Here is a 23729-nt window from a genome sequence, read left to right on the forward strand (position 1 = left end):
AGCCGCTGAAATCTGTCTGTGCGCACGACGCACGATGCTTCCATGTAATAGCACCTTGAGCGGCGACGGCGGCGGCGTTCGCGGGCGACGCGGAGCGGCGGCCGCCGATTGGCCGGCGCGCCGGCCAATCGCGCGGCGGCCGTCGCGCATGCGCGACGCCGCGCAGCGGCGCGGCGGCGAGCGAGCCTAGGCCGCCCGGGCGCCCGTCTGACACTCGTTATGTGCTCGATGCCCAGGATTGTCGTCGCAGCTGGCCGGATGACAACGACGTAACATCATGGCGGACAACGACAAGAAGCCGATGTCACGTTTAATGAAACTCGCCAACAAGTTCAACTGCTTCTACCTGTCAGGTAAGCGAACGGGTCGCGCCCGCGCCGCCACGTATCGTCCCCGGCGGCGCGTCTCCCGCCCGCGTCGTCGATAGGCGCGCGAGGACGGCCCGACGTTCGCGCGGACCCGCCGAGAGAGAGTATCGATCTCGCGTCGCGTACGTATTTACCCTCGCGTTCGCGTTTCGGCGGAAAACAACGGGGCGGAGTGGCGAGAGAGGGAAAAAAGGAATAGCGCGAGGATCCCGAGGCGCGTCGCGAGATTATCGACGCGATAATCGGTAACCGCTCGCGAAGTCGCCTACTTTTTTGCGCCGAACGGATACGCCTGACGCTCGTTCGGAGCACGCTTGTTCCGGCGGGGGAGTCTCGCCACGCCGTTTACTTCCGACGCGTAATTCCATCGCGAGTGATGTGGCCGTCCCGGCCGAGTTTACGTTCGCAGCCTCGGATAATGAAATATGTAAATTCGCGTCGCGTCTGACGCGCGCGTCGATTTCGCTTTCCAAACGTGACCTTCCTACAACGGCGCAAAAAAAAATATCTTTGTCGCAAATATTCACTCTCGGCGATGCATACAGAGAGGAAATTGTAATATTTCTGCGCGGTTACGAAAGAATGCGTTTGTTCCTTAGGCTTGCACGCAGGAGAATGCAGGGCTTTTGTGGTCGATGGGCAACAAGTCGGACTTGTGCGTCCGGATGTGATGAAAGAGATATTAAATCATCCTCAAGTGAGTTGAGCTCGGCTGCCTTTCGTTAACGCTTATGGCTCCTGCGGCAACGTTACCGCGTCCAGTGGGCAGGAGCCATTAGACGTCACGATTAAAAATAACGTAAATTTTCAAGGTATTTCAAGTACATCCCGAGTACGTGCAACTAAATCCAGCCTTTCGGGATTACACTGAGAGAAGTGCACGCGTCGACGAAGTGTTGAGGGAATGGATGGCCGGCGGTAAGTTTGTGACATTGCGGGGCTGGAGGGAGGAATGTTACGAGGTGCGTGCACAATTCAATACGCTACCGTTGTTCAAGATGGATCGCTCGGCCACATGTACGTATTTTGGATAATGCGAGAGGTAAGTGTCGAAATGAATGGCGGTACGTTACACGTGCCTTTTGTCACGGCAGGTTTATTTGGAATTCGGAAATACGGAGTGGATATAAACGGCTACGTGATGGACCCTGTCAAGGGCTTGTCAATATGGTTACAAAAGCGTAGTCCGAACAAGCAGACATGGCCGGCATACTGGGACAGTATGGTGAGCGGTGGATTGAGTGTTGGCTACGGCATAAACGAAACCGCGATAAAAGAAGCCGGCGAGGAAGCTGGTATTCCCAATCATCTTATCGCCAAGCTCAAGAGCGCCGGCTGCGTGTCGTTCTTCTTCGAAAGTGAGAGGGGTCTGTTTCCCAATACGGAATTTGTATATGATCTTGAACTGCCGCCCGACTTTGTACCAAACAATAGTGACGGAGAAGTGGAGACCTTCGAATTACTCCCCGTTAGTGAATGCTTAGAGAGGATACTTTCCCCACATTTCAAAACCACTTCTGTACCAGTTGCCCTTGACTTCTTAATTAGACACGGATACATTACAGCGGAGAACGGTAAGATATCACTCGGACCGCTCGAAAAATATTCGAGGAAGGTGCCACGCGACGCTAATACGTTCGTTTGCTTCTGTTGCAGAGCCTAACTTTATACAGATTGTGGAGTTACTTCATGTACCTCTGCAAACTATGTACAATCATCGACACAAAACTAGTAATAGAATGGCTAATGGCGAGGCGATCGAAACTTTAGAAAAGGTTTAAAAGTTTTGTTAGACTTTTAATTTATACTGTGCTAATGGCTATGAATTGAATGAAATGAGCAAGGTTCCTTTCCTATGTTTCTTCATTGGACAACTATTGAGAAATCTCATTACATACAGTTGTACACGTATAAGACGTAAAGAGCTTTTTTTTTGTAATTTGTAAAGAGACCTACGGATTTATAGATGAAACTTCATCCTTCTTATTGGGTTAACCATGTTTCTGCATTCTCTTTCATTTCAGTGCTGTTTTAATTTGTCACATCTTGTATTAACAACGAAAAAGAAGAACTCGATACGCTTTATTAACTGCATCAATAATACAATGTTTATGAGAACTTTACAAAACTTGTTTTTCTCTTATCTAGTTTCTGTGATTCATCAAAGGAGAAGCAATTGTTTTGTACGACGGAATAAAATGTTAACTAATAATATCATTTGACCCGTCAAAATTTTCGAGGATAATTTCTATAGAAAAGTCTTTTCATTCTTTTCTACCAGAGGATGAGTTTTATTAATAATTATGCTACATTGAGACTTATTTCAGCTTAATCTGCCATTATTTAGCACAATAAAATCGTATACCAATTATATTATTATCGTGCTTATCAACTGAACAGATGCATTGTAATAAAAGTAAATGACGATTAAATGAAATTGACTTGCGGTATACATTAAAGTCGAAACAAAAGTATTACGAACGCAGCATTCCAGAGAATAAGTTTATCGATAAGATTGCGTTTAAGGACTGTGAAAGATTCAATGAAAAATAATTATAATTAATACCTTCTCATATATATATTAAAACTTGCAGCACACAGCTTGGAATTATCAATGCGAGACGGTCTGCGTAACACTAAGATCACGTTTACAGTATTATAAGAATGAATATACCATGTACTTTTTTAATAGGTCAACAAATTTACAGTCTGATCATGTGCTGACTTTGTGTTCAACTGAATTTTATTATCCAACACTTGATCACTTAGCATCTCTCTTTACGAGTGACTTTTTTTTAAAGAAGGATCGAAGACGTTTATATTCCTTATCCTAAGCATATGCTGTTTTAAAAATTTAATTAAACGTTAAGTATACTTCCACATATAAAGGTTTAAATGCTATTTGTATTATTAATACATCAGTGACTGTACAAGTGAGAAGCACAAAAGCTTAATTATTATAATAATACTTGTTTATTCTTAATGGATAATACTTTTTTAACGGATTATATTTTTATTTCAGAAATAAGATTAATATTAATATAACTGATTACACTGTATTACGTTCTCATTGATATTCGAAGATAAATATGATAATGTTTCGATATTATTACGTACGAGTATATATCATATTTTAGCTGTACATAATATTTATTTATGATTTTCATCTCTACTTTTACAATGGAAGTTAATCGAGTTGTACATTGCATTAATACTATATATTATCGCTTTATATCGATGAATTGCGAAGATCATCATTAGCTATTTGTTATAACGCCGTTCATGTGATATATTTTACATCGTGTTTTTAAAAATTGTTATATATACCTCATAAAAAAAAGAGCATACATACTTATTCATATAATTAATCTGTTAATATTCGTGTTAAATTCATTATTACAAAAATCGCATACGCGAGTGAATGTGAAATCCAATATCATGTATTTGTTATACAAATATCGGTTATGGCAAAATATATATTAATCTCGTAATAAATTATCGCATTTCTGCACAAGGACGGTACGCGAACGCATTTGTACCATGTTGAAAAGCTGAAGATTTACAAATATCGGTTTCGGCCATTTAAAACTTTCGTTAAGACTATAAAATATTCTGTAGAATAACTCAAGTAGAATAATTGAATCTTTTCAAATATTATTTGTCGTAATCTCTCTCTTGCATATATGCCGATGAATTGATATTGCGATAATTATAGAATCGTTAGTTTAACAGGTTTTTGCAGTCAAGTTTAAGAACTAATCGAACTGCGTGTAGTAGATTTCATAAGTTTAATACTTTTGTAATGACGATAATGTAATAATATACTAGTCACGCTCATCTTTATCACTCTCTTTCTCTTGTAACGTTAATCTGGTCATCAGACACAATATTTGTGATACATTTACCTTAAGTGAGATTTTGTTTCCTACTATGATTCAGTTTTGTGATAGGGATGGATAGGACTGGTTATATGTTTATTGCATGAATAAAATAGTATTACACACATGGCCGTACACGCTGATCTATTATTTAGCTCCGATGCAGTAATAAGGAATTGCGCATTTAAGGAAGGTGTTTATATTCCGACTAACGATGAAACTGATTTCCCTACAGATTGTTATGCGAGAAGAACTTGCAAGGTTTATATTGTTTTGCATACATGGACTATTGTAACTATGAGTGATTATCGTATGCGATCATGTAATACTAAACTTATGCATTCTGAGCTTTTGTACTCTTCGTTGCAGCCTAAGTATCGATTATAAGAAAGAGCATCAAAGAACTTGCGAGCCACCTTTTTTTGCTCATTAATATGATTAAATTAATGAACACAACTCAATTCGTGACTTGACTAGACAATTTCACCGTTTGAATCATCGCAGAAAGAAAAAGCGAAGCTTCTTCGCAATACACCGGTAAATGGCAATGTTTTACAAAATGCAGAGTCTGAAGAGCCTTTCCAAGTAACACTTTAGACATTTTTGTATATGGTTTCAATTTGCCATTTAATTTTCAATTTTGATAATTATTTTTAATTTCATAGAATAAAACGATTTAAAGGGATTAAATGTTATATCAATATTTTCCCAAGTACGTATATTCTTTAAATAGTCTTTCTACGGCCGTTTAAAAAGAGAAAATAATACAGAGAGCCGCGATAAACAATTATTTCTTTTCAGAAAAATGAAGGGTGGATGAAACTTTAACGTATTGGTTACGTGCCACGCAAAATTCAATACTCTGAACGAATGATATGCATATACTTATCAAATTATTGTTCTGATGCTAGCAAATAATTTTTTTCAGCACAAAAGAGATTTTAATTTTGAGATAAAATGTAATAATCTATTCCTGCACACTTTCGGGAGAGATTTGTAAACTGCATATGAGGTTTTAACCAACTCCGACTGTATGTTGTTATTCCACGCTCCCGTATTTTGCAGGTAGAAGTTGTATAAAGATGCGGATTGTTATGCTCAATCTGTTTAACGTTAGTAAAAAATCTTGACGATAATATCGATTGTGCATCGAAGATGTAGCTAAAAATGTAAGAAGTGTGTAGTTCTAGAATCAGATGATTGTACTTACATAAACAATGAGAAATATTTGGACTGGCTTTTTATTACACGTGATTCTTATCGCTTACGGTTGCTACGTTAATTATATTATTCTGGCCTGCAGACCCGGCTGTAATTATTTTGCTTAGTCGAGATGATTTCTGATCGTAAGTGAAAATGTGGATACGTATATTTTGTTATACTTTGCTATGTTTAATTGACGATGATATAACGTAACCACATGTATCGGCAACACGTGTGATAATAAAATAATATTTGTAATTGAAAAGGATGATAAACATGGTGTTCTGAACATCGTGTGTTCTTTTCAATCGTGTTACTTGATTTTGTGGTGAAATATTTTCCGTGTACGTGATATAATTTTCTCAAATTTCAATTATTTATATCCTTAATTTAGATTCAAGAAATTTAGATTTTACGTTAAAATATGGAAACATGCTTCTAAGCAAACATTCATAGAATGCAATTAGGAAGCAAACGGCTGGAAAGTTAAGCAAACGATTTCTTCTCGAGAATCATGTAAGCAAAATTGTAATCTATCACAGTTATTAGTTGTCTCTACTTGAAAATCGCATTATGAATATGCTCTGGATATTCGCTAAACAATTTCGTGAAATTATTTCAATAAAAGTAAACGAGCGCATGACGCTCGGTGGACGGCATCTTTAACGTTCCCGAGCTTTCACTCAACAAGTAACCAAATTGACCCCATAAATAGTTTCCTCGAGCCAATGACATAATTTGAGCGGCAAAACGATTTCGATTGATACGTTTATTCGAACTGCTTCTTGTTGCCGTAAACTCAATTTCAATCTATCTGTTCTGTATTAGTTCGCGCGAAGGCTGTCATTCATAATTAAGATAATAAATTTGCTTTGCTCGCTTCATTGATTCGAAATAACAGCTAATTAATTTTCCTATGCTGTTCTAAATATAATTCAACTAGACAATTTCGTCATGAATAATACCGTGAACAATTTTTCACGAGATACTGCAAGTCTTTTTCAATTGATAATTTTCCATTTCGTTGAAACGCTTTATTAAATAAGTTAGTATCTTGATATTTTTGCATATAGAATGTTGTAAGATATACCTAATATACATGGACATGTTTAAAATAATTTTTGTTACACGAATACATGGACAAATGAATATTTTAGACAATCTATAATTTGTATTAGACTTCAGGATTAAACATTGTTTATAATTTTATATATGCAATTTTAGTACGTATCAGTGTATGTATAATCTAACATATTTTATTGATATACATATATATACTCTGATTCTTTAAATCATTACCGAGCACATGAAATCGTAAACAGATTTTTATTCCCAATTAAAACTATTTGAAATTTATTTGGTAGACTGCGCAGGGAATAAACAACAAAATCTTGTGTTTTACATGAAATTTGAAATCTTAATTTTTAAGACATTTAACGTAGAAATTCGAGAAATTACGGTGAAATATATTTTCCAAAACTTGTGAGAAGAAAGTTATTTTTAAATAAAAGATAACACTCCGTTCGCGAGACGTGTGTATCGTCGAAACGGAGATAGCACATCTGTGCGAAGGATTAATTCACAAGATGACGAACACATTATACTTTCTCTTAAAGATTACGCATATGCCTGGTATCCCTATTACCATATAATTCTGTTATCGTGACAACCGTTACGATAGCGGTTTTTTTTTGCGTTATTCGACAAATAAACGGAAAGCGAAATCGTGGAATACGAAAAAAAGGAGCGGTCGTCTTCGACACTTTGCGAGAGGCACGTGCGGTCGTGGACCATACGGCTGTCGCATCGTAAATCAACGGGTCAACGGGGTTTGTTACGTTTCTCCTGAGATTTATTTTGGTATTATCGATAACCTTGCGATGATAGCCTCTGCGTTCACGTCGCACCCTTTCGCGATTCTCTTCCACGTGCCTGTTTACACGATTCATGTGCCGTCCGTGTATCTTAATCTCGCGATCGGAAGGATTAATCCTTGTCGGCGAGAGTTCGAAGATTTGTTGTTCGATCGCGGCCGGCATTCTTTTACTTTTGACGCAATCCTAGCACAATATCGCGATACTGTCTCACACAAATACCGAGAGGCACTTCTCTACGCAAAAGATAATTATTAACATTAACTTACATTTTGCAGATTACTTTAATTAGAAGATATTATAGAGGGTGAAATGTTGAGTCGTATTATTGTCAAATGAACAATTTAAAAATATAATACAATTACACGTTGAAATTGCGAGGATTTAGGAATTTTCATAAATTTATAATATATTATGTAACAGCTTTTTTATGTACTTGCAATATACCTACAAAATTGGAAATTTGCACATTACTTCGTCATCTGGGCAAGTTGTTATTTTCAATTTTGGCTTCCTCATAGAGGAAGCTTTGTGAGTTAAGGTACAAATCGTAAATTGCTTCTTCAGAATTTTAATTCATGTACAAAGCCTTCTCAATGAGGAAGCCATATGCAAGTTTCTAATTTTTCTCCTATGCGCGTACAGGTTTTCGGCTTCCTCGCCGAGGAAGCTGTGATCTTGATGTGAACAGCTTCATCAAGGTCACGTAAAGATCGCTTTGAAATTTTTCCATGCAACTCTCCCTTTTCATTTCATGTTCTTGTAACTTAACTCAAAAGCTTTCCAAAACGCTGCGATAAAGTTGCAACATTTTTGTCAAGTACTTTCGGAGTTATGTTGCTTGAAAGTTAAAGTATACCGCCGGCATGATCCAAGATGCACATGGTCAGTATAGAAAATATGTCAAAGATAAAAGACGTAGGACTACAAATGGCGTATCACATGACAGTCCACAATCGGATTTACACTTATGTTGTATTTTTACACACAGATATAACAGAGATGTAAAACGGACCATACAGTGGTCTTCATATCTTGGACAATGCTACACTAAAAATAAAATCTTACTAACGCAGATGAATTTCTAGATGTCGCGACAAAAATTTATCTCTATTTTGTGTATCTTTTAGAAAATTGTGGCCTACAAAATTTCCAGCGGCAACACTCTAGTAATACCTTCTGGAAGGTTTAGGTTTCATGACTAAATATTAATCATTCACATTGGATAAAAATGAATTTCGGTAATTGCAATCTAATGGGTCACTTAAAACCTTACAACGTTCGTCGTTAACATTTCTTTCTATCTTGCAGATCTTCGAAGTTTAAAGAAAACGACATTTTTCTATGCATATATGTGTATATAAACTGAACCTTTCCACAGATTCTCGCCCAATTCAATACCAACCACATTTTCATGGTACTCTATTGATATTTAAAGGTTTATTCCGACATCTCAAGAGTTGGGGAAGTTAGAGCACGAACAGTACGTAGACACGCAGATAATTTCTTTAAAATGCGTTTTTCATACGTTTCGAAACATTCTATAGAACACATTGGCAGTGAAAACTCGAATACAATTTTCTTCAAGAAAACGAAGCTTCCTCTGCGAGGAAGCAATATATCTTCTGTATTATATCTAAAAATGATAGTATTTATTGCACGGAATAATTTGCAACCACAGTGTAATCAAGTGTAAACTTGATAAAATTCCTTAATAATCTGTTTAATTGTAATTGCATGCAAATGTTCAAATGAACGTGTCAAGATAATCGTCGCGTCGATCGTAGGGCAACGTCGATCTGCGGAGGCGCCGCGCGCGCGTATTCGGCCTAAATCTATATCGAGAACACCATGAGATTTCGCGCACATGCTAACAGATGCATCTCGTTTGTCGGATAGCCGCAAAATGGATGCAACGCAGAATGGGACCCAGCGCGAATAACGGCGGCGGAGTGACGACTGCTTGGTGACGCTTCAGCCGTTTAAAAAAGACCATCTCCCTCGCGTCCGTGGCCGAGCATTGCTGGGGCAAAGAGCCGCGAGACAGAAAGGGCCGTGTTCGAAGTTACGACTTCACGGCGACGCTGTTTTATTTTTCCATGCTCTTTTCAGTGACATCCCTTAACAACGGACCGGTGATTAAAAAGCGCTTTTTCTTTATTCCGGTTGCATCTTGCGCGAAACGTGGATTCGCGCATGTGTCGAAAAATAACATGATAACACGTTTTACAGGATTTGCCATGAGACCATTTACACATATACGCATGCGATCTTTTCTACCGAATTTTGAAATACTTAATCTGCTCGAAAATTCAGTTAATAAACCCATCATTTATGGAATGATTAAATTTTTTATACTATCTGTTTCGGCAACTAAGTTACAGCAGTAAATTAAAGCTCGCTGAAATTAATAAAAAGTCGAGGTATCACTACCATATTCCAGAAACCTAGTTAAAAACGCTCTAATTTTAATATTAAAATAACTGTATAATATGATTTCGAATAACATTTTATACTCGATTACGCGATATCGATCAAAGATAAATTAGATGTCCAATTAAATTGAAAGCATATCATGACAAACAATGTCAAATTACTTGGTATCAATAATAGACTATCGATCGGAGTGTCCCAAGCATCCCTTGCATGTAGTTAGATGCATTTAAGCTGCATATGTATATCAAACATACAAAAGGTTGTCCGCTCAAGCAAAATGACACTCTATAAAAAATTGCGCTCATTTACGTACGTATTATTTGTTGGCGTGTTTTACTTTTCTGCTGTAAATCTAATAAAAAAACCCACGTGATAAGCGGCGTTATACGATTAAGCTTCGATTCGCCGACTTGGCAATTACGTTCAGATAACATTCGTCTAAAAACTAAGTATTGATACGAAAAATTCTCTATATCTGTTATAGGCCGGCGGTATCTCCAGTACACGGTATCGGAGTATCTCGAGCATCCCTAAGTTGCGGAAAGCGCGGGCGTGAAAACGTGCAGCCGTGATCTTCGCCCGCGAGACGACCGCCTCCTAAGCGATCTCTCCCCGCCGTCCGACGGCGGCTACAGCGGCAGGGAGCAACTTTGACCACGGTGGAAACGAGGAGAGCGTCCCGGGGGACGTTGGTCCAAGGGAGACGCACATCCACCGCGTGCGGCGGTGGGGATCAAAGGAGGAAGAGAAAGGGGGAGAGGGAGAGAGAGATGACCGGCGGGAGAGGACTCCGATAGAGCGAGACGGTGGATCAAAGAATCCGGGGGAGGGGGGAGAACGTGCCGATCTGCGGAGCGGTGGGAGAGACCGCGAGATTGCGTTGGCAAAATACAGGGGGAGGGAGAAGGAGAGAATGAGAGACGGCGCGTGAGGGAGAGAGAATAGAAAGAGGGGGAAAGACGAACTCTCCTCCTGGTGGAGAGAGAATCCAACGTGGAGAAAGAGGAAGTCGGGCCGCGAGCGCGGGACGAGGAGAACGAGTGGTGAGAGAGAAAGAGCCGGACCCGGCGCGAGGAGAGGGAAAACCACGGGGGCTTTTGAAAAAGTTTTATCTTGTCGGTGCGCTCGGCCTCTCAGACGCTACCGAACGCCGGTACGGTGTTGTTGGCCACGGCGTGGTCGCGGCCTCCTCGGCGACAAGTTGCTACCAAAGAGAGCGAACGGAGAGAAAGAGCGAAAGAGAGAGAGAGAGAGAAAGACAGAGAGAAAGAGAGAAGGATAGAAAATCCCGGTCGTGCGCCCGCGATTTCCGGTCCCGGTCGGTCCTCCCGTCGTCAACTTCCGTCCATCTCGTCCGCCCGCGCGCCCGCGGACGTTCGCGCGCGCGACAGGACCGCCGAAGAGAAGGCTCTCGACGAGCGTCATCCGCAGGACGAGAGGGCAAATTCCTCCTGCGTGTCCTTGGAGGAATTACTCTCCCTTCGCCCGTCTCGCCATGTACCGTCGCTGAGGTGTCCCGCAGTGCCGATCGAGAGAAAGAGCGAGCGAACGAGAGAGAGGAAGAAAGAGCGAAAGAGGGACGGACGGCGATAGGTAGGAAGAGACGGAAAGAGAGAGAGAGAGAGAGAAAGAGGGTCAGTCAGGAAGAGGGCGAAGAGGTCGAGAAGTGACTCCTTGCCGGTCGCGACAGACGGCCAGCGGCGAGATGAAGAACCGTGTGTTGCTAAAGAGTGCGTTGCTCCTGCTGCTGATCGCGGCGGACGGCCTGGTGACAGCATCCGAGGTAAGTTTACGAAAAGTAAGCCGATCTTGGTACCGGGGCACCTCCCGGTCCCCGATCCGAAATTACCGATACCGGTATTCCCGCAGAATTCCACCTCCGGAGCGTACGTTGCTCCGTTTTTCGGTTCGATTTCGTTAGGTAAATTTCCCCTTGGAAAATTTCACATATTTGCAGCACTGTCCAACAATTTTTTAACATACGAGACATTTAATTGACACTTCGCGTCTGCCTAATCGGCAGGAAGTAACAAGGAATGCAGCTTATCGCTGATAAACTTTAAAATGGCGCTGTCAGGAGAAAGCATGTAGCATCGCTAGTATTTCGCCCGATCGCGTACGCAACTGCGTGGTGTTCGTTTATAAAACTACGTGTTCGCAATGAGGATCGATTGAAATTGGAAAATACACGGCGCCGGGCTCCGCGCTATCGCGCGGCGATATTCGCGAATTTATCAGCTGAAGCATTTTGGTAACTCCCTGCGCGACACACGGGCGATTAGATAGTCGGTCTGGTTCAATCACCGCGATTATACCTGTTATGTCTCTCACTTACGTTTGCTGATAAAGATCGCCACATACTTCGCGGCGGAGGCGCGCTTATCGCTCTCGTAAATCGTCGCGATGGATTCGTACGTATGGAACGCGGGCAGCGAATATAATCTCCCGCTTCTTTTTACAAATGTCAAAGATACCCCGCCACTTTGAATCGTATATCATAATTCCGACGCGTCCCTCCGTTTATTGTGCAACTCTGTGCAACGGGACGTTTGTGCGCGACCCGAACGAGGCAGCATCTCATTGTGCTCCAGCTGTGTCACGCTTCGCTCGCGATTCTGACGTTCGAGAAGTTGACATAAAAGCCAGCCCGAGTAAAGGGACGACTGAGAAAAATCGATTAATTATTCAGGCGTATCGTTTGTACCAACGCTGGCGTCGTTGGGAGCTCGTTTAGCCACCAGCTGTATTGATACACGATTATGGTCCTAATTTATTATGTATTAAACTCCTGCTTAATCTTCACGCCGCGGTAGCCGAACCGTTCGATTTTTGGGACGGCGATCGGATACGTAATCCCTCGTAGCCATGAAAACGTAATGAATGTAGCGAAATAAATAATGAGTCGCAGACGTGATTGCAACGGTTGATTAAGTAAGTACAAATATCGTACGGCGATGCAAAATTTCTCTGTCGGATAAATCGATTCTGTAGAATGGCATTTTAAATGAAGGTAGATCGAATCTTCTTCTCGGCCGAGCTACCGAGCCCCGTGATAAGTCGAATAGTTCTTGGCGTTTCGCTTTCTTTTCCCCCGCTGGAAAATAAAATGGACGATGCGCCGAGTCCGCTGCGTCGCACAAAGAAGTCCTTCAATTTAACAACGATCAACAGGTACGGGAAAAGAGGAACCGGTGGACCGCGGAAATATGCCGCCGGGCCGTCGAGGGTGCCGCGGGCTCGGAAAGTACGGATCGAATTGTTATGCGTAACGCCGCCGGACTTGTTCGACAATCCGGCAGCGAGACGCTCCGGGATAATTCGCGCGAATCGATTATATTCCGATCACACCTCGAACTCCGTAGAAGCGGATACGAGCGCAAGGCGAACTCGTGCCGCGCGGCCAACTCCGATCGTTTCTGGAACCCGCCAATCCAGCGAAATATCATTCCGCGAGGCACGGATTTCCGCCGAAACGACACTTCGCCGGTGGCCTGATATGACGATCCGTTCTCCATCGGCTTCTTCGCGAACTCTAGCAGTTGCGTTCTTTTCTTTTATGCGTTTATAACAGCGCGCGAACGATTTTCCCAGTCTTGAGTAAAATTCGGGCTGGCAAGTTTTCACCTTTTTCTTTCCATCTTTGCGAGATACTTTACGTACGCGCTAAAGGAAAGATTTTTTTAAATCGGGGAAATGGCACCTTTTCCAATAAAATAAGACCTTATAGATGTTCGATAAAAAAGACCGCAGAAGGTATATCATGTCTGGATGACCCATATCTTATTTATTTCTGTAAAAATTAATGTGGGTCAAAACCATTTGGTAGATATTTCGTATTGGAAGGCAAGAGGTCCTTCACTTCGATCTTCTAAATCCATTTTAGCTGTAATGTCAATATTTTTTCGTATGGACAGATACATATAGGACATACATACAATTTCTGAAAGGTTTCTTTATCTCTATTTATCTTTTTCACCACTTTATATAATCTCCCGGATCAAAATTGAATTGTATTATACAATAGAATATATTGTATGGTATATGGAATAACGAGGCTGACGTGTTCTCTAAATATATAACTTTCGAAAACCTTTAATGATCTCCAAGTAACACGGAATACGGATAATGTGGAAATATTACTGAGATAGCCGCGAAGAAGAGTGTTTTACTCTTCTACTAAAAATGAAGGTACAATTAACCTCGTGTACAAAGAAATTACATTGCGCTAATTGAATGTCGAATGATTATTCGATACAATCCGGGGGGGTCAATTCTGCGTCTTGCAACATAGTGAAAATGCTAAAAGCGAACGGCTTTGTCTCTTTTTTAAGGAGACGGTAAGGAAGAGACAAGGCTACTCACTTTCAGCGTCTTCACTATAGTGTGAGATACAGAATCGACCACACCGGATCAACCGCCGTTTCAGAACGCGATGAAAACTTGACGAGGCGATTGCATTGTCGCGTCGCCGAAACAGTTTTGGAAGAAAAGCACAATATTCGACGATAATTATGGATTGACGCGATTAAATAACTGAGTGGCCGGTATTACGATCGTGCCGATTAATCGGGGCAAGTGCATCGCTGTCACAGCTAAAGTGCATCGTCGGTCGGGGACCGTTTTGTAGTATTTGCCGCGATAACTCGACACTGATTGCATTATCTTCCATTGCGACTATTGAATATCGCGTTACCGCCACGGCACCAGCGGTCAGGGCAAAATAGTAAATTGCAGTTTTATGGAGTATTTTTCGCGCTTCGTGGCTCATTTGCGCGAATTACGAATATTTCAAGCGACGCTCTTATTCGAGACATACGGGCGATACGGCGATACGCATGTGCCTTTTCTGCGACGTGCGCGCTATTCAAAGCAGCGTGGTAAATGGCTCTATTTGAGGCGCAACGCTGCGCTGCGAGCCCCGTTCTCGTTGCACCGGCGAGTAGCGATGCACGGGCTCGATAGTGTTAAGCTAATCGTTCTTTGGATACAGACGTTAAAAATTCGGTAGTGAGTGTCGATGCTCTGCTCATTCTCCATGAGTGGCGAGCATCGATATCACTCCAGAGAACCGCGGCGAATTCATTTAAATGTGTCCCTGCGCTGAGAAAAAAAAAGAAGTGAACTGAAAGAGTATTTCGTGATTCAACTGTGCGGCGGTCACGGTCTGCCAAGCAAATATTAATTAATTTACAAAAATATTTGTTAATTTAAATTATGTACAATATTTTGATAAACAACGCACGTTTAAGTTAACGTAACGTATACAGCTTAATTAAAGATGTATTAAACATCTCAATAACTTTTTCCACTGCGTGTTATTTATAGATAACAGCGCAGCTCGCGATAATTTCGGGAGTTTGAGGAATATTCGGTCTCTCTCTCAATTAAAATTGCCGACATTCTATTATTGCGGATAACAGGGCACTTTGTTCTGATTTGCCACAATTTGGTGTTGCAAATAAAAGCCGACTTCTTTTAGACTTGAATCTATCCGTTATTCTTGGCGTAATTAAAGTAGAGCGTATTAATTTACAACCGTGCAAACTTAACATTTATTCGCTGTAATTGTACCCAGTAAACTGTACCCTTTTTCAATTGGGAGAACAGCTATATGATCTGCCAGCTATATGAAGATTTAGTTTCGTGTGTTTTTCGTGGCGATGGAGAAATTTTTTAGGGACGATATATCGTTCTGACCCACGAGACGACACTGACTCGATGAATCGAGTCGGCGGATATTGAATTAAAATAGTTATTCTCGGAACGGCACGTTCGCCACGGTTCGTCGGTGGCTTGATTAATTTCGAATCGTCCCTCGATCTGGAGTCGAATTATCATTTCACGGCGCTTGCAGGCATTTGCATACGTAGACGATCATTTTGCCAACCGGCGTCCTGACAACGAGTATTATAAGTCGTAGTCGGCGCGAGGGTGAAATGCAATTATAGATCGGGAAGCAAGCCTCGTCTGAAGTTTCAAAGAAGAAAGGTCTACCGAAAACCGTCGTTATCTCGCGGATGAAATTATTCGCCACTAAAACGTCCGAATTATAAATTACACAAATTAATAATTCACATGACCCAAAGTGTTTTATACGCTCACACAAATTAAGGCTTTATTATAAGTACAAAGTGTGTTTGATAATATTGAATTCTTTTGCAATTTTAAAACTTAAAGAGATAACGTGAATAATTGACTGCCTGAAAACATTGTCGCGATCGATTTATCAATACATATAAAGTGACGCCCTTGGCATAGATTTGCCTTATCACGAAGCCGTCGATTAGGTTTCGTGAGGCTATATACATCAGACATCGTATATTTGCGCCATAGTATAGTACAGCTGTAATATTAATGTTAAAAGTAATACTTAAAATTTAATTCGATGAGCTACCGTCGGTAGTAATTCTAGCCTTTTATCTTTATCAAAGAATAATAAGTACGTAAGAACAATCAGATAATTATGCGTAAAATTGAAATATGTACGTAAGATTTTTATCTGTGTAAGATATGGATATTATTGGCCTAGTTGTTAAATTCATACGGGTTATCTCGAAGATCGCGAATTTATATGATAAGTAATGCGGCTATATACATTTCACGTGAATTAAAATATAAATTACAAAGAATTATTATTCCGTGTAAAAAGATTAAAACCCAGCGATTTAAGAAAGTGCTCGGAATGGGCGCTTAAAACATTACAGCCGCGAACGATGCTGTTAATTAATTCGTACATATCGGTAACTATGGTCGACACCGAAGTGTCGTGGAAGTTTTCCGAATGCAAGTCGTAAAGTTCTTATTGCAGAATTGCGACATCGTGTATATGGAGAGAAAGCCAAATCCCAACACTCGTCCGACGACTTCTGAATATCGTTAAAACGGAGGTCGTACCTACGGTTTAATTCGTCATTTTAAATCTTACCCGCCCATAAAATCTCGGACGTCCCGACATTCTGTGTCATCTTAGGTAACACATGTGCTTTGTGACAATGCATTTTAAATTAGCGGGGACAAAATTAAGCGAACGCTAATGAAATTTAATTAATTTCCCGCTTAAATTAACGTCTTCGTTTTATACAAGCGCAAAAATGTTTCTCACACGACATTTATTAAAAATGAAATCGTTAAATATTTTGCCCGTCCCTCAATATCTGTACGATATACGTCAAAATGTTTGATCGTGAGATCAGAAAGATTCGGCTTCGCATTCATTTCAGAGGAATAGGATCGCCACGAGATTGCTTGAATGCTCTCAAATATTATCCCTCCGTAAAGATGACAATGTACGCGCGGAAGAAAAAAGTCGCGATCCTTCCGTTATTGCACCTCTTTTTCTCAGCCGTACCCCCGCCACTCCTGACCGTCTCGGCTTGAATTGCGAGGGATTCGCACGGACGAAGGGTCCGAAAGATTTGTATCTTATGAAAAATATGGTAATGCACGTGTATGTGCGGCGTGGCGGTGCCCATTCGATATGGTACTGTTGCTTTGTACCAACGATGCTCGACCGTATCTCCAGAGGAGAGTCTCATTAAATATTATATACAATAGATGCACTAAAATTTATATGTGAGTAATATATTTTGTTCTCACAAGTAAGACAATTTTATTTCTTATTAATATATTTTTTCTTTTCTTTAAGCAAAATATTTCGAGTCTCCGATACTTCCCTAATAGCACAGCATTGACGAAACGTTAGTTAAACATTGGCCCAACATTTGATTGTGTTGGGCCAATGCTTGGCCAATGCGCTGTGCTACTGGGGTTCGCGAAACAATAATTGTATACGCAGATCTCGTACTTATTTTGGGTATTTGTGCTATCGCTGAATATAATTTCTGCGCTACGCGACCTTTTACGAAAATTGATAAAACATATTTGCGAAAAACCGGGGGGATCCTTCGAGTTTTTCCGCGCATGCAATTTCGTACGGTGTACGAGTAATTTGAAAAGTTTACGTTCCTACAACCACGAGAGATCGTCATTTATCCTTGCGGGGTTTCATTGGTTAGGGAAGAATTTCAAACTTGCCGTTACAGCGCTTCCACAAGCCTCAGCCGGGGGCAAAAAGTATAGCTTCGAAGAGACTTCAACCGCCGAGTGAACAAAGAGCACATAATTAGGATAATTATTATAGAGAAATAATACGTTACGCGATGATCGCGGTTAAGTGAGATTTGGTTTCTTTGGTATTTAATACTATTAATTGCATTTTACAGTGTCTGACGGAAATATCATGTTACATGGGAAACAGTTATCGAGTACAAGTAACTTATCGATAAAACGTGCGACTTACAAATGTAATTTCTTGGAACCTTTAATTTTGAACATCTTGTATCTCGTACAATTTCTATGCCGCTATTAATATCTTTATGATAAGAGCCAGGGAACTTTTCTATTTTTGTGCACTCGATTTACGAGTATACACATTAATGACAGGTTTCGCGGCAGCTATAATTTACCTATGTAACATGTCATTTCCTTGTAAAGTAACATGTAACAGTAATAAAATACTTAAGCATTTCTTGAGAAGAGTCGAATCACAGCTACAGTTTTTTATAAGATATTAAAATCAACTGCAATTGTGAACATGATATGATCTTTCGTGTTAGAAATGGCAGTGCAAAAAATTCGGAACGAGTGATTATTCATAGAAGTCGGATTTTACGTCTATTTTCCGCGTGAGAAAACACTGAGAGAAAATGCACTATAAATATTGAAAACGTAACGAGTATTAACATAGGTATATTCTTCTTTAAAAATGACGAAACGACAAGCGACACGTGTAAATCCGAGATAGTCGTGTCTGCGCACAAAAACGATTATATGAGCTGTTTAAAAAGTCCTCCGCTCGAAAATTGAGTATCGGGTGATGACTTTAATGCCGCAAGTGCCACTTATTAAAGAGTCTCATAAATTTCATTGGTTGACCCTAATGAAGTCACGGATATTTCAGGCGATTCCCACAGGAGCGTGTATGCATTTTAAGGACTTAATTGATTGTCGCGTCAAATTAACCCAAATTTAAAAGAAGTTTAAAGGACTTGCGAATTAATTTCGGTATGACTGAACTCGCTCTGTCCGTGCGACGGAGGATTCACTTAAGGCACAATTTTAACGTTTCGGTGACAAGAGCCTATTTGTAATCTCTCTCTCTCCCGTCACGCAATATCTTGTAAACATAACATAAACGTAATACGAAAATAAGAAGTAGTTGAAGCGGCTGAAACAATTTTCAAATATCGTATAATGTACAAAATTTATTAATTTAGCCAATGATCTTACACCAATGTGGCTATTTTATGCGATATTACATAATTATCAATTTCTAAATAATAAGGTTACAATTACCGCACTTTAAGCACTGATGATTTACACACGCATAGTCGCAATTATAATTTCGGTCAATGGGCGTGTCGATTAAATCGGGACGACACGCGACGCAATTCATCGTGAGATCTTTCGGCTCGACCGCGGCAGCGCGACATTAAAAGGTATCTGGTCTTACGTAAATCATCAGGGTCGTCGAAAAGTCGGGATGCATATGAGGAAGTGAGAGAAAAAAAGCAAAAGATCGCAAGAGAGCTATAACGCAAACGGATGGGACGGGGAGGGGCCTTCGACCAAGAGGCGTACGCGATAAATCGCTTACCTAACTGTACGAAGTCCGTTCGCAACAGCGGCCTCGGTCCTTCTTCCACGTCATTACGCGCGTTCAGGGTTTAATTAATTATTTCAGGCGAGCGGCAACCCTATCTTAGCGCTCCCGATAATGTTGTGAAACCTTATCCCCGTGCACGTGCGATTATTCGGCTGGAAATTTGCTCAACTAATGTTTATCTCTATTGTCATTACATATTGATACATTTTATTCTCGTTACGCGCTACTTTGCTATTAAAAATATAATTAAAAAAATACAATATACGGAAACCCGCGACTTATAATAATAGGATTCTCTCCAATAGAGAGTGCGCGCTGAACTATCGCTTTTTTTTATGAAATTTATTTGATCGGCCTGATCGGAGATAGATTAAAAATGTCAGCGCAATGTTTGCACAGAGCGCCCCTAGTAAATTGATGTGACCGTATACCGATCTTATTTAAACTCTATTTTGTCTTTTGTCGAAAGTTTGACTCGAAGCAACCGCAACGAGTTGATATTCCTCTGATTAAGCGACCAACAAATTTTTGCCCCGTGCAGAAACCGGCTGCGGATTATTGGGCGGTAATTGGACGGCTGGCGTATTATTGAAAGTACGTAAAACGTTCTGTTTACAGGCGCGCATTTTAATTTCTTCATTAACACGCGGGCACAATTGCGGTAGACGATGCGATATTCCCGCATGTACGCTCGTTGCTGTCACTCGCGACTCATACCGAGCCGCTTGGAATTCTCGAAAGACCGTCGAGAGGAGCCGCTTGCGAGTACTTCTAGTCCTCAAACGACGGGCACTTGAGAACTGACGACGAGTGAAACCTTAAATGCCGTATTGCCAGGAGGGATCTACTTTTTACCGCGCCGAGACTCGCGAGCGATTATTTATAAGCTCGCGTAGCCGCGCGCGCTGAAAGGATATTTACGTTACTTATGCAGTCCACCACTGGCAATTATCGCCGGACATCGCCTCGTCTCTCTCTTCCTCCCGTACAATAGAACGATATCGTTCCACGTAGCAGTTAATGAACAGCGACGCGATAAATATACGTTGCGGGATCACATAAATTATAAACGATCCCTCGAAGATCGTACGCGCGCCTTTCTCACACATTTTTCAGATAATTTGATTTTTATAATTTTTAGCGCATATTAATGACATGTCTGTCTAAAAATTCGTGAAACTGCGGAACACTGCGTACACCTTAGGAGGTACAAAATCGATTTCACGGAAGGAGCTTGAGCGGGCTTTTAATTACGAAGTTAGTTAATAATGGAAATTAAAGCACTGCTTAATAAAATATCAAAATCCGAGACGCGGTTAACCCAATAACAGGATCTTGTTATTGGGTTAATTTCAATTACTTTAATTTATAACTATATCGCATACTTAGGCAGCGATAACGACATCGAGTGGAGGCTAGGAATAATTTATAGTAATATTGAACGTATGGGTATGTGGTATCGCGGTGCGCGATCGTCAAACCTGTTTGTACGTATAGTAAGTTAATGGGTTAATCTCAGCAACCGGGAACGTTCGATATTTATCGTCGCGATTGTATCGCGCGGCCGATAAAACGCCGCTTCCTCTGTTCCGCACTTATTCCGGCGCTTTCCGAGAAGAAGAAGCCGCGAGTTGGTGCGCGCGTGGCGGCTTACTCATTGCAGACAATTAAGCGTCTGGGCGGAATAACGAAGGCAAAGTCTCGCCATCGCGCGTCTTTCTCGCGTCTACGGGAGAGGCCATAAATAGATATGGACGAGAGAGGAGGAGGCCCTCGCGGAGAGGCGCATAAATATCTACTTAGATCCACGAGGATGCGTGCCTTCAATAAAGTCAGGGGAACAATCAAGCCGTATGGCTTTTTGTGCGCTCGCCGCGGAATCAACGACGCCCGGGAAGCACGCATCGCGCTCATCTGTATACTTCGTATTCTGACCTACATTTCAATTAGTGATAGCTCATGCCGCGCCGCGAGACAATTTTGAGTTCGGAGATGATTTTCTTTTAACTCAACGTTCTTCTCGATGTCACCCTATCAATTTATCAGGCTTGAATCTAATGCCGGGCAAATATCGAGTTGATATATTTATTACACGTATGAAAATTAATATTTGAGCGACCTAAATGAACACATTTACGTGTCACACATTCGTGTAATTATGGGTCCAACCGTACATGTCGAATCAATTACACGACTTACAATATTAAATCGAATCGATGAATAGCCAAGTTAATATTTAGCGAAGCTGGAAGTCTCATTTACACTTTCGCGCTTGTGTTACAATAAAGCAATTCCTTGATTTACGTATGAAACTTGATTTAAGTATGATATTCAGTTGAACCGATGCCGTGATTAGCTGCTATAATAGAATCAAAAGGGACATGTAGCGTTCTCATTAATTTCTTTCCCGAAGAGATGCTTTTTTAGTCTCTCAATACACGGAGAGAATTTTCTCTCAAAATTTATCCTGAAAATCGCGTAACCGTGGGACGATCTGGCATTTTGAAAAATTTTATGAGACCTTTAAAAAATTTAACATACATTTTGCCAGTAGTAATCTTATAAAGTTCTCTTGAGAAAATTCTCTCCGCGTATAAATAAAAAAAAAGTTATCTAAAGCGTTTGCTAAATTTTCTGTTTTTCCAGTCTGCGATGAACTTATTATTCACTGCAATTTTTAATTAACCGACACAATTGTGTCTCGATGGCTTGTCGATCGCTACAAATGTATTTCACATCTATCGTCTGGGTGAAATCATCGATGCCCGTCCCTGACGCATCTCGGATATGATGTAATCTCACATCGTGGATGTGTACGGGCGTGGAGTTTTATGCAAACGATCCCGTAAATCATTTTCATCCACGCTCCATCGAGTCGCTCCCGAAAGTCGACCCCCTTTCCTGCCGTCTCTTTCGGAGCCGGGCCTTTCGAAAACGAGCCTACACCGTGACCGAAACGTTACACACGTGAAATGTCGCGTCCCGATACCACGAAGGTCGAGAGTACATCACTTTCGGATTCGAAATACCGCGGGATTAAAGATTCAAGCTCGTTTACGTGCTCGCCGAATTTAGACAAAACGTGTATCGATTCGATTATGCAGTTTCTTATGAAATATTTGTGCATTTTTTTATTATTTCGACTACTTTCCTTCATTGACAATATGCTCCAATTTGCAGCGAGACTGTCACAATTTCAACGTACCGGCTCTATTTGCGATGTATAACAGTTACCGTTAGGAAAGAGCTCGTAGCTATGAAATTATCTCGAATACACGGCAAGTGGTCCGATTTGTCATAAGAAACCATGTCGTAAGAGGCGCCTTTATAACGATGATTTGCCGCCGATAATGCTCGATGTGAATAGATCGATGAAATATCAGGTCGGGTTAATCTGTGCACAGGGATGACGTATACACTCCGTTATGTTGTCCAAGTCATCTAAACAGGTTCCCTCATTTATGCACTTGCTTACCCGAGACCTTTATTATTTCCCCCCCTCCCCCCCTCATCGTCTTGCATTATTCCAAGTAAAAAGAGCTGCACGATGTCATTTCTTATCTCGCAAAACCAATTACAGTTGTGCTGAGAAAAATATCAACGATATAATTAAAAGTACTAAAAAGAAATTGTAATTGCATGCAGAAATAGGAATGTTACGTAACATGAGATCTTCCTATATTGTACGTCGAAGAAACGTCCGATTGTGCACGGAGAGAATTTTCTCTTACAGTTTATCACGTGAAAATCACGTAATCGTGGAAGAACGCGGTATTTCGGAGAACTTTATGAGAGTTTTTTGAAATGTCACGATACATTTTACTAGTAATTATACTTAGTGTACATTTTATTAGTAAAATGTACGGTAACATTTCGAAAAACTCGTCGAAATGCCTGTCCCACGATTACGCGATTTTCAGGATATATTTTAAAAGAAAATTCTCACCGTGTAGGTGAGATGTCATTATTTAATTGACATGAATTATAGGTTATTCATCACATTTCGCAGGATGCTAATTTATTCATAAAAACCTGGCGGAAGTAGCTTGGCTTTAATATAATTCCCTGAGATAAATAAACAGCTTAAGAGACTTATCGGATAACTGGAGCACGACTTCCTCCTCGAGCGTTGGGACGGACGTCGTTTTCACCTGCTCGCGAGGAAATAATAGAAATGATAAGAACGCGCGTTTCGACTGTTTAAACTTGTCACGTGCATTACAATACATGGTGCGTTGCACAACGTTACAATGGGCCGTGTACGCCATACGCCCTGAAACAATTACCATCCGACCGGCTCGCTCTC

At 40.9% G+C, this 23729-nt stretch overlaps 2 protein-coding genes across 8 annotated transcripts in view; both read left to right on the plus strand.

The window, feature by feature from the left end:
• The first annotated feature begins 224 nt into the window (after positions 1-224).
• LOC105560207 (uncharacterized protein YJR142W) lies at positions 225-5473 on the plus strand. The gene is made up of 5 exons (XM_012009089.1): positions 225-353; positions 968-1065; positions 1181-1385; positions 1463-1942; positions 2025-5473. The coding sequence occupies exons 1-5, from the start codon at positions 278-280 to the stop codon at positions 2147-2149; spliced, it is 984 nt and encodes a 327-aa protein (XP_011864479.1). The 5' UTR covers positions 225-277; the 3' UTR covers positions 2150-5473.
• Positions 5474-10627: 5154 nt separating this feature from the next.
• Positions 10628-23729, plus strand: part of LOC105560209 (basement membrane-specific heparan sulfate proteoglycan core protein) — a 171536-nt gene continuing 158434 nt past the window's right edge. For 6 of the 7 annotated variants that reach the window (XM_012009095.1, XM_012009098.1, XM_012009104.1 and 3 more), the window contains exon 1: positions 10628-11542. In XM_012009095.1, the coding sequence (XP_011864485.1) occupies positions 11465-11542 (78 nt within the window). In that variant the 5' untranslated portion in view covers positions 10628-11464. The remainder of the gene's footprint in view (positions 11543-23729) is intronic. The other variant, XM_012009106.1, reaches the window with a different exon arrangement.

Source organism: Vollenhovia emeryi, unplaced genomic scaffold, assembly GCF_000949405.1.
Source record: "Vollenhovia emeryi isolate VEMERY1.0 unplaced genomic scaffold, V.emery_V1.0 DF939237.1, whole genome shotgun sequence".
NCBI lineage: Eukaryota > Metazoa > Arthropoda > Insecta > Hymenoptera > Formicidae > Vollenhovia > Vollenhovia emeryi.